The sequence below is a fragment of the Diospyros lotus genome, chromosome 2 (genome assembly GCF_014633365.1).
Source record: "Diospyros lotus cultivar Yz01 chromosome 2, ASM1463336v1, whole genome shotgun sequence".
Lineage (NCBI taxonomy): Eukaryota > Viridiplantae > Streptophyta > Magnoliopsida > Ericales > Ebenaceae > Diospyros > Diospyros lotus.
The window spans coordinates 41,440,895-41,453,301 of record NC_068339.1 but is presented as its reverse complement, the minus strand read 5'-3'; the positions used below and the strand labels follow the sequence as shown (position 1 = coordinate 41,453,301).

The 12,407-nt window shown below is 38.1% G+C and overlaps 1 protein-coding gene across 2 annotated transcripts in view; it reads right to left on the bottom strand.

Moving 5' to 3' along the window:
- The window catches only part of LOC127794531 (uncharacterized), a 31,883-nt gene that overhangs the window by 1,592 nt on the left and 17,884 nt on the right, over positions 1-12,407 (bottom strand). The window contains exon 5 of one of the 2 annotated variants that reach the window (XM_052325704.1): positions 8,140-8,196. The exons of the other annotated variant lie outside the window; for it this stretch is intronic. Coding sequence (XP_052181664.1) covers positions 8,140-8,196 — 57 coding nt within the window. The remainder of the gene's footprint in view (positions 1-8,139; positions 8,197-12,407) is intronic. 2 annotated transcript variants of the gene reach the window in all.

Genomic DNA, 12,407 nt, shown 5'->3' with positions numbered 1-12,407 from the left:
AACATGAGCAGCCACAGAATTGATTGAGGGAACATTGGATCCAAACATTAATGATCAAAGCCTCTCATGAAAAGAAAATGATACTACACTTACAAATTCAACATATTAATTCCCCAAATATCCATTTACATGGTATTGTAAATAGACAGCATGTCTAACTCAATTAAGCCTTTTCACAACTGTTAACCTCAAAGGGTACAATCTATATGCTTTTGATGATAACAAAATATTTTTATGCCAAAATTTATCTCTAGTTAAATTCATTAAAATTTATCAAGCCATCTAAATGTTGTTAATTGCTAGGATGGCCGTCCAAATGTGTCCTTTTGGTCAACCGAACTCTAGATAGCAGGCTTGTGTTTGAATAAGAGATTTAAATCCAACTGAAGTTTGGTTGACCAACTATTTCTGTTAGGTCAACCAAATCTCAACAAAATGCTAAAATGTCAACTTTAGTTGACTAAATAAGTCCAAAATGTTTTGAACCACTCTAGAAGGTTTTAGGAACTGGTTTGGTTGACCAATGTGAAAGATTAGTCAATCAATATTGGATAGTAAGCTATTCATCTTTTCTGATACCAAAATTTAATCGACCAAAGGCTAGTGTCTGGTCAACCAAAGTCTTCCAGTAGCCTAAGTAAGGCTTATCAAAGTCTGTCTAGCCGACCAAATGCCATATGATAGTTGACTAAAATCATCCAAAATGGTTTTTTTGGCTTATCCAAGAAGGTTGTTTAGTCGACCAATATGTGATTTGGTTGACCAAATGCTATCATCTCCAAAGTTTTCCTTCTTCCATTCTTTTGGCTATTTTCTTCTTCTTTTAACCTTCAATGTTTTAGCCATTTTAAAGATTTTTTCTTAACATTTTTCCTGTTTTGACAAAAGACAAATCTGTAGTTTTTTTTCCCTTATCATTAATGCCTTGCACAAAAATATGTTATGACAGTCAACCTCTTATTGTTTTTTCTAAAAGACTACGTTTAAGCCTTCAAAACTATCGTCTTTCCTTTCTAATGTTTCTCTTTGGGCTTCCAAATACTATTTAATGTATAACTGTGAAGAAACAAGAATTAATCTTTTTCATATCCCAAAACTAATGAATACAATCTTACTTATAACACACACTCCTAATCCTTGAAGAATTCTAAGACTATTCAATCTCCTAACAATTCTCCTATTGTATAGGAGTTGATTACTCTCTTATAAATTAGGACCTCTACTAGATTACAACAACTCAAACATTAATGAAATAAATCAACTAATAAAATATTAATGAAATAAATCAATTGATAAAATCCAACTGCCAATACTCCCCCTCAAGCTGGAGAATGGATGTCCCGCATTTCTAACTTGCTTACTAGATCTTCAAATTTTTTTACTGGCAACCCTTTTATCAATATATCAGCAACTTGTTCCTCTGATGGAACATATGGCAGGTGAATGAGTCCAGCTTTCAACATCTCTTTTATGAAGTGTCTGTCTATCTCAACAAGCTTAGTTCGGTCATGTTGGACTGGATTATGTGCTATACTAATTGCTGACTGGTTATCACACTACAACTTAATTGTGTCTTGGACTAAAATTCTTAGATCATCAAGAACAATTCGTAGCCATAGAATTTCACATAAAGCAAGGGCCATAGCCCTAAATTCTACCTTTGCACTTGATCTTGCCACAACACTTTGCTTCTTGCTTCTCCAGGACACCAGATTCCCTCCTAAGAATACACAGTAGCCACTTGTAGATCTTCTATCAGTCATAATAATTTGCATCTGAAAAACCTTGAATGTTCAATTTATTTCCTGCTTTAAATAGGATCCCTTTACCTAGAGTAGCCTTGAGATCACACAAGATTTTTCTAACCACTAGCATATGCTCCTCAGTTGGGCTGTGCATGAATTGACTTACCAAACTGACAAGAAAGACAATATCTGATTTTGTATGAGAGAGATATATCAATCTTCCAACTAGTCGCTGATACCTTTCTTTGTCTATAGACTTGCTAGTAAGGTTGTTCCATAGCTTGCAGTTAGGTTCAATAGGAATTTTTGTCCCTTTTCCTCCAATCAATCCTGTTTTAGTCAATAAATCAAGCACATATTTCCTTTGAGAGAGAAAATACCTGCCTTAGAATAAGCTACTTCAATTCCCAAAAATACTTGAGCACACCCAGGTCTTTGATTTCAAATTCCTTAGCCAACCTTTCTTTAAGCTTTGCCTGTTCTCCTGTTCTCCTTCATCATTGCCAATTACTATCATGTCATCCACATATACCAGTAGCATAGTAACCTTTCCTTCTGTTGAGTGTTTGATGAATAAGGTATGGTCCCCCTTGCTTTGACTATAACCGATAGTATGCATGGCTTTAGATAACTGCCCAAACCAACCCCTAGGAGATTGTTTGAGCCCATATAAGGCCTTATTTAGCCGACATACCTTCCCACTGAGTCCCTCATGAAATCCTGGTGGTAAATCCATAAACACTTCATCTTCTAAATCTCCATGGAGAAACGCATTTTTAACATCTAGTTGTTGTAGATTCCACCCAAATGAGGCTGCCAATGACAAGAGAATACAAACTGTGGTCATCTTTGTCACTAGTGCAAATGTCTCTAGGTAGTCAATCCCATATGATTGGATATAGCCTTTAGCTACCAGCCTTGCCTTATACCTCTCAAGTGTCCCATCGGCCTTATACTTGATATTAAAAACCCATCTACATCCCATTGGATTAACTTCCTTAGGTCTGTCCACAATATCCCATGTATAGTTCCTTTTTAAAGCCCTCATTTCCTCAAGCATAACATGCTTCCAATTCTGATTTTTCAGAGCCTCAGTTACTGATTTTGGAATGATAATTGAGTCTAGAGATGTTAGGAAGCTTTTATGGTTTTGGGAGAGGCGATGATAGGATAGGTAATTGGCCATTGGGTGGGTGTTGGGTGGTGCAGCTTCTAACTCCCTTCCTAAGAGCTATGGGAAGGTCGATATCATCAAGGATTTGGCCGATAGAGGCTGGAGGTATTGTTTGCATGTGATCTCGAAATTGAATGGGAGAGGAGTTTGGAGCTTGCTGGTCTTCTAGGTTTGGTTGTTTTCGTTTATATACATAGGGAGACCCCCTGTATTTTCCTTGCAGCTGCTGGCAGGCTTCTTGCTCATTAAATTTGGCCTAATCACCATGGTTAAGGCTGCTGAGGAGATGGACTGGCTGTAGTGTCAGGATTAAAGGCATGACTAGGTTGATTGGAGACCGAATGAGGATCAGCATTAAGCTGAAGAGTGGACTGGGAAGATAGTAGAGGAAAGAAGATGTCACTCGAGCGACAATAGGAAGTCTCCCCCTGGTGACCAGCTTGGGTAAAGCCAAAGAATGGAGTAGTCTCAACAAATGTGACATCCTTAGAGACATAAAGCTTACGAGTGGAAGGATGATAGCATTTATATCATTTTTGTGTGGGGGAATACCCAAGAAAGGCCCACTTCACAGCTCTTGGATCAAGCTTATCCCGAGAGGATTTGGAAATATGAACGAAGGAAACACACCCAAATACTCGAAGAAGAAGAGGAGTGGTGTGGAAATTAGAGTCAGGTAAATGAGTAGTGAGGCAAGAGAGAGGACTTTGTTGGTTTAGAACTTTGGTAGGCATGTGGTTAATAAGAAATGTGGTTGTAAGGATAGCCTCCCCCCAAAAGATTTTAGGAACGGTATGATGGTGAAGCAATGCTCGAGCTACATTAAGGAGATGTCTCATCTTCCTTTCAGCTACTCCATTTTGTTATGGAGTATTCACACAGGAAGATTCATGGACAATCCCTTCTTGTAGGAAAAAGTGGTTCATATAAGAGTTAAAATAATCTCGAGCATTGTCAGTTCAAAATTTCTTTATGGGAGTTCCAAATTGAGTCGTTATCATTTTACAGAAGCTTGGTAAGACTATTTGAATGGCTACTTTGTCTTTTAGCAAAAAAACTCATGTCATCCGAGTACAATCATCGATAAATGAAATAAACCAACGTGCCCCAGAATAGGTAGGAATTTTGCAAGGACCCCGTACATCAAAATGAATTAATGCAAATGGAATAGAATTGAGTTTATTGCTAATTGGGTAAGACACACGATGTTGTTTGGATATAACACATACATCACAATGAAGAGTACTAGGATCTAAAGAAAGAAATAAAGTAGGAAACATAAATTTTAATAAAGAAAATGGTGGGTGACCCAACCGGTAGTGATGTAGCCATATTTGGTGATAGTTGGCTGTAATTTGAGAGGAGCAAGCCACTGGTTGCTGGTTCTTTGCTGCTTTCCTTGTCAAGCAATATAACCCATTTGTTTCCCTAGTAGCCCCAATCCTCCTCCCAGTTTTCATTGCCTGAAACTCACACACATTAATAGAAAAAACAGCATGGCAGTGTAGGTTTCTTGTGAGTTGAGAAATAGAGAGGGGGTTGGCTGATAATTAGGGCACATGAAGAACATGGTTAAGGGTTATGTTTGGGCTTAGATAAACACTGCCACGCCCGATTATAGGGACTGTTTTTCCATTAGCAATGCAGATTTGTTTCGTGGTCTTAAGGGGTTGATAGGTAGTAAACACATGGGAGTTAGGTGCCATATGGTCTGTAGCTCCGGAATCCAAGATCCAAGTATCATTCCTATCAGTGTTTGATGCTGGAAAAATTACAAAATAAGCAAACTTACTTGAGGGCTTACTGGAAGGGTCTCGATGAGCCAAGGAGCAGGTGCCATCATCTCGTATGGTCTTCAAAAAGGATTTCAGTTTGTATTGTTGAGAAGAGTGAGATCTGAAAAATTTTCCTCCAGCTTTTCCATAGTTCCATCCTCTTCTTGTCCCTTTTGTGATAGATAGGATTGAGTGCTAGGCCGAGTAGCTGTGCTTGGGAATCCTCCCATTGTGCTTAGGATAGCTTCCTTTCCGTGGAGCTTGAAGCAATTATCTCGGGTATGCCGAGGTTTCTTGCAATATGCACACCAAAGTCCCTCTATGTTGTTAGGCCGCCCTTGTGCCCCTGATTTTCTACCCCTCTGTCTTGATCCTTCTCCTTTGTTTGATACTAAAGCTGATCCATCAGTGAATGCCCCCTGTAGCATCATTACCCGCCTATTTTACTCACTTCTTACCATTGCAAATACCTCATTGAGTGAGGGCAATTTCTCTCGACCAAGAATCTGCATCCTTACTTGATCAAAAACCGAGTTAAGGCCAGCCAAAAATTCAACAATTCTATCCCATTCCATGATCTTATTAAGGGTTGCAGCATCAGCACTACACACCATCTTAATTTTTTGGTATTGATCCAATTCTAACCACAAGCCATTCATGCTATTGTAGTACTCCGTAACAGTCATCCCCCCTTGTTTAGTACTACTTATCTTAATTTTAACTTCATATAGAACCGATGCATCTTGCACTTTAGAGTAGGTTTGCTTAGCTACTTCCCAGATTTCCCTAGCAGTACTTAGAAACATATAATTCCTACTTACATCAAGTTGCATGGCATTCTATAGCCACGACAAAATAAGAGAATCCTCTATATCCCATACCTAGAAATTGGGATCAGTTGTTGCCGAAGGAAGAGAAGTAAGATGGCTGAGTTTTCCTCGACCTTTGAGGAAAGTTTGAACCAGCTGCGCCCATTGGAGGTAGTTTTTACCATCCAATCTATAGGGTAGTAGCATTCCAAGAAGCTCACTTACTCCTGCCCCAAAACCGATACTAGCTCTCGAACTAACACTTGTTACATAATTTTCAATGGCTACTTCTCCAGTGTTCCTGCTGGAATCTGAGTTTTCTGCCATTCCTTTGCTAGAGACAACTTGCAGCGATCAAGGCTGAAGATAGGGATGGCAATTAAGGCCGAGTGGATGAACAAGGGAGCAGCGATCAAGGCTGAAGATAGGGGGGGCTGGAGGCAGCAGTTGCTGCTTCCGATCTGGTGGCAGCGAAAGGAACAGCACGACTGCAGCAGAAACAGAAAGAGGAGAAGAAGGCGGCAGGAGACACGACAGCACTGGGCGGCTCGCGGCGGTCGATCTGCTCATAGGAGGTAGGTCCAGCCACGGCGGTAGTGGAGAAGGGAAGACAGGGGCGAGGCGGCTTATGGCTGGGCAGCTGAAGAACCCAGTTGGAGAGTGTTGGCGATGAAGGCTAGAGGGGGAAATACAAACCCTAGAGGCACTACTGAGGATAGCAGCAATGAAGGCTGTAGAACCCTAAACAACTGGCTCTGATACCATGTGAAGAAACAAGAATTAATCTTTTTCATATCCCAAAACTAATGAATACAATCTTACTTATAACACACACTCCTAATCCTTGAAGAATTCTAAGACTATTTAATCTCCTAACAATTCTCCTATTGCATAGGAGTTGATTACTCTTCTATAAATTAGGACCCCTACTAGATTACAACAACTCAAACATTAATGAAATAAATCAACTAATAAAACATTAATGAAATAAATCAATTGATAAAATCCAACTGCCAACAATAACCAATCAGAAAATTATGCAAATCTACATCTTCTTATATCCTGCAGTATTCTCTTTTGTCTAATGCTTGACTTGAATCTACATGTTAGTATTGGAAACATCCACCTACAGATTTGCACCTACTTTATATATGTTGGATCATTAATTACAGCAGAATAGCTATTTGTTGACTAACCCTTTTTGAGCTAATTTCTGATACCTGAAAAGTTGAAGTAAAAAAGACAAAGGACTCCTATTTGCAGTCTGATACATCATGGAGTTGATTTCAAAATCAAAATTGACTGAGGGAGATGTTGCATCCAATGACTGATTTTTCTGTTCTTTAAGTACTTACGGCCCCAACCGCCAGCATTAAAACTCACTTATTGCTCTAAAGTTGCTGAAAAGAAGAAGGTGTTTAAGAAGCTCTCTAGCATTCAAGTGTGGTGTACAACTTGGCTGGTGCTCCTCCATCTTTGTAGTCACAAAAGGGTTGTAAGTCAGAATTGTATTACACTTTGTGTGTAATTTGTATCTCACTTAAGTGAGGGTCTATTTACTTGTCTCAAGTTTATACTTGTTGTACATGGGAATTTGTATTAGGTTTTCTAGCTTATAACAAAGGTTAGGAAAATTTCCTTGATACTTAGTGGAACCTTCAAGCTTTGGCTTGAGGAGAGAGAACATAGGCTTTAGTAAGCCGAACCTCTACAAAAACTTCTTGTGTTGTGGTTGACCTTTGTTTGATCTTGTTTACTTTATTCATCTTGCAATCACATTAAAAAGATTAAACTCTTACTAAAAATATTTTCTATAAAATCTGTTAAAGTTTTCTTAAAAATTTAAAAGCCCAATTCACCCCCTCTTGGGCATTTTCTGGGCAACAACAACTATTTCAGTTTGGCTATATGGATCCTCTTCTCCAGTGCTGCCGTGCCAATATCCACAATCTTTAACTCGGGATAACAAATATTTCTTAATAGTCAATTGAGAGGACAGTTTGGTATAATGCGACTCTCCCTTGCCATCTTTTATGTAAGTATTATGTGAGAAGTTGCATCACTCCATCCCAAAATCCTAAGCAAGATACAATGCAGAGAAGACACAGACAAATATACTAATCAGGATGTATGCTATGAGGTTTACATTAATTAATAATTTACCTTGATAAATGTTCAAAACTAAGCAAAAAATGCACATATCCCAGCAGATATGGCAAATTCAGTACATGAAGCTAAAGTAAATGTGGGCAAACACATTGGGTTCAACTAGATCAATCCATGTGCTTGGTTTTTACAAGGACTTGGACAAGTAACTGAGGTGGGATTCAAACGCTTTTGAGGTATTTTGGATGGGTTCCATTTACCAGTGCAAGGTTGGGGAAGATAGGTCAAAGTTCAAACCCTGGTCACCAACCCAAAACTGACTTCGATTCTCTCTAAAATCCCGTCCATCCCCATTTTGTAGTGTTTCATACCAATCACAATACAGGCAGGCCAATGTGAGGCCCTAAAGTTAAAAGAATAACAGTGACTCTTTTGGGTCATGTTGACCAAACTAGAAGAGAAACATGAAGATCAATATCACGCAAATGCTATGACAACATAAATAGGAAAATCTGAGTTGGTTCTTATACCGGTAGACCAAATGCCATTGCTTCAATTGTCACTCTACCAAATGTTTCTCCTAATCCCTGCACAGTGAAGTGTCAGTGAAGTTTGCACAAATTTAGAGATACTTGGAAGAAGACAGCAAATCAACAGGTCAAATAAAGTCCAATATAGAGAAGTGCTTTTTGGGCAAAGGTAAAATGCATTCATACAAATTTCATAATTTGGTTGGTCAGGAGACACTTTCCTGATGGCAAACATGGAAACAAACACAAAGTAGGTTTGAACTAATGATTAGCACGCTCAATAATAATTTAACTCTATAACTGTGTTTCATAAAATAGTTGAAGTGAGTTCCCAGAACTTAACACGGCTATATTTGCTGTTAATCAATGATTTTTTTTTTGGACAAGTAAAAGAAAAGAAAAAGCAGTATTACATGGCTGTTTTTAAGGTTTGATAAAATAACATTGCTTCAGAATTTTGCTCTCATTCCTGATGAAATTCATCCTCCTCGGTACCTCTACATCTAAGAAGGAGATTACCACCTATGATTCTGTTGAACATCCAAACACATATTCAAATAGAGTAGTATTAATAATATCAAGCTAGGGGAGAACACCGTGAAAACAAATTTGGCAATAACACCTTGAGTTAATATCCATTATACATCATTAAGGACACAACTCATATCTCTTAAGTTTTGATGAGTTGGTGATTGTTCTAAAGTAATAAATCTGTACTTGAACTTTGAAGCCTACCCCCAAGTTAAAATTACTCTGTACATGTTTGGCCTGCTTATGAACAAAAGAGTAGCCACACATGAGGGGTTCGCAGTTTAATCATGATTCACCAGCCTTTGGATTTGAGAACATGTGATTGAGGACGGGTTTGTGGATCTTGTGAGAAGGTGGTACTTTAGTTATGATGTAATTGGCTCTCCTAGTTTTCCTCTTGTAAAAAATATGAAGCTATTGAAAAGGATATTAAGCATTGGTATAGAGAGGTGGTTGGCAATGTGAGATTAAGAATTAACCAGACTTTTAAGGAGATTAAATCTGAAGACAAGAAGCGCTTCCAGGGCCTCTGATAAAGAACTTATCCATAGAGAAGGTCTAAAAGGAGAGGTCAGTAGGCTTCTGATTGCTGAAGAGGTAAGTCACAAGTCCAGGTAGGTTTCTTTTAAGTAATATGACATAAATAAAAAGTCTTTCATAAGATAGCTAATCCAAATAGAAGGGAAAACTTTAGGTCTTTTCCTATTTTGAGTCACTTTCTTATTTCTTAATTTTGTTAGGTCTTTTCCTATTTTGATTAGGAGATTTGCAATTTGTTTCCTATTAAGAGTCTATAAGGTTATGTTATAAATACTCTATTGTAGTTGATTACAAGGTAATAAGAATAATATTTTTTCCAGCATACTGTGTGTGCAAGAGATACAAAAATTCTCTCTAACGAGCCCTAGCTTTCAACATAGGGAGACAAGGAAGGAGGTCTTTGAAGGAGTTAGCTTCTCATCTAGCTAATTGCCCATGGACTCAATCCGTTAACAGGGGTGATAGTGTTAGTGTAGGTGTTCTAGACCCAATCAGATTGGGCATGTTGTACACTGACAATTGTAATCATGTTTATTATTTGAATAAGGAGTTATTCAAATTCACAAGAAGTCATTCTATTAGTTTCTTGTTATTATTGTAATGACCGGATGAAACTGGATAGAAGTCCATATGATGTATACTGTGATTAATTTATAAAGATTTGAGATGATGCATCACAGTTTCTAGACATCATTAAACGTCCTAAGTCGTAGCAATGTCAAGAATGGACATTGACAATTGCAGTAAGACTTGTATGTGCTATGTTTTTGCTATGTGATAGCAATGGGGGTCTCACACCCATAGGCATGGAGATGTCTAGACAAGTACATAGGTGACCAATGTTGGAGAATGTGTCACTGGACATGACTCACCATAAGAATCCATTTTGGTTATATGTTGATGGAATTCTCATACGAGATGGGTGTAACTAATCCTTGGACCTGAGGTTGTCATGGTCATCTCATAAGAAGACCAATGCTTTGACATCGTTTCGATGGGCCTGGACAAAGGCTGCACGTGGGCGATCGTTAGGTATATCGTGAGGCTTATGGAGATGGGTGCATGGCTAAGATGGGACTCGTCTATCCCTTGATAGAGGATGATGTATCTAAGGCGCCTTCGATGGATATTCACTTTAAATCCATGGTCATGGTGAAAGAGATCAATAAGGAGTTATTGATTCACTTTCTATTAAGTGAAGATATCCGGAAGACCGAAGAAAACTCATGTGATCGTTATCAAGCAACACATCGCCATACTTGAGATCACATAGGATACATTGACGAGAGGATTGAATTACACGGTAACCATGCTCGTGAAATGTTATTTGCAGATTATTAATCCTTCTGAATAATTGGGTAGGCATGATGCTTTACTAGAGGTCAATCTTGTCTTATGTGTTCGTACCGACACATTGCCAATATATTCGAAAGTCTAATGAGTCATACGCAACAGGCACGTCCCTGGCTTAAACCAGGAAAATAGACGTATAGTTAAGTGGGACACTTCAGCAAGAAGTTGTGCCGTCGTAGGTTTTCACGGAAAAAGAACAAATAGACGTAATGATGTCGATATGACGAGGAATCGTCATAATGGAAAGAGTTTCCTAAAATGGAAATTGATTAAATTAGGAAAGAGTTTCTAATTTAATAATTTTCTATTTGTTGGAGTGACAAATAGGAAATAAAATATATTTGGGCTTAAGTTAATATTTGGACTAAATTGGATTTGGGCCAAATATTAAATATTATATTTGGACCAAATTAGATTTGGGCTAAATATTAAATAAAATATATTTAGACTCGAATTAGATTTGGGCCACAATATTTTATTTAAACCTATAATTGGATTTGGGCCACTTAATTATATTTCTAGTTGGACTGGGATAAGCCCACTTAAGATTCTAATTGAATTAGAATTAATGGACTAGCCCAATCCATTAAGGTTTGAGAAACCTTAGGATATTTCTCTATAAATATCCCTTTATGGGTTGTCCAAAATAGAAGAGAGTTTTGGTGTAGTTTTTCAAGAATTGAAACACTTATTGCTGTTAACTCTTCCTTGTTTCTTTTTGGCATCGATTTGAAACGTGGGCGTTCTTTTCCGTTCATACACAAGCCGCAAAAAGGAGAAGGAGCTAGCACTCCTATTCCGCTCTCCTTGCCAACGGACGCGTGCCGCGTATCACGAGTTAGAGGCCGGACGCTTGGATGACTCAAATCCTCGAACGACTCGATAATCTAAATGTTAGATTTATTTATTTGTATGTGAATGATTTGATTTCGACGTTGATCCAATCGCCGAGATCGGGGTAAAGTTCAAAATTTTTGAACTACGCTGCTTGCCCCGTAGCGATCTTTCTTTACTTTCAGATAGCAGAGTTAGATTGTAGTTAGAGAGTTGACATGGGCACAAGCCCTTTATGTGAGCTATCCTCTAACCTTATTATCTGGTGGAAAATAAGAAGTAATCTGACTTGAGCTCTTCTCCCTTCTCCATTAGAAGTAGTTTGGCCTCCAAATCCAAATTCACGCACAATTTTCAGGATACCAAATTGATTTATTCAGCATTCTGTTGCTTAAAGGATGTCCCTAATGTAGGCTCCCCACTTAGTGAGTCATTTTTGTATGTAACCTTATCAATGTGTGTGTGTGCATGCATTTTGCAAAGAGGTTGTTTCCACTACTTGAACCCTTAATCTTTTAGTCACAAAAGAACAACCTTACAATTACTAAAATAAACTTTATATCAGCTCTCTGTGGCTTGCTTCATGATTTCGCTCTGTTTGTCATTTGCACACAACATTATTTTGGATAGCTTGTTATGGCAGCCCATATAAGAGGGGGCTTTTCCTTGTTCTTTTTTGAGTTTAATGAAGTCCTTTGTGACAAAAAGATGTCTAACTTTCCTTTAAAAGCAATTTGGAAATCCAATGCTCAGCTTATAGTTATTTTATTTATCTGGTCAACTACCTTGGCATTCTCACTATTGGTAACTAGTGGAAGTGTGGGCACTGGGCACCTGGTTGGTGTTATAGAATTAGGGCTAATGGTCAGGCATGGTTTTCTAGAGAAAATTTTAAAAATAATGCAATTTAAAAAAAAAAAATTAACATACTATTACAATTTCCAAACTAATTAACAAAATACTATATTTCTTTCACCATAGCAGTCCACGCTGTAAGTGGGGCCAGCGTG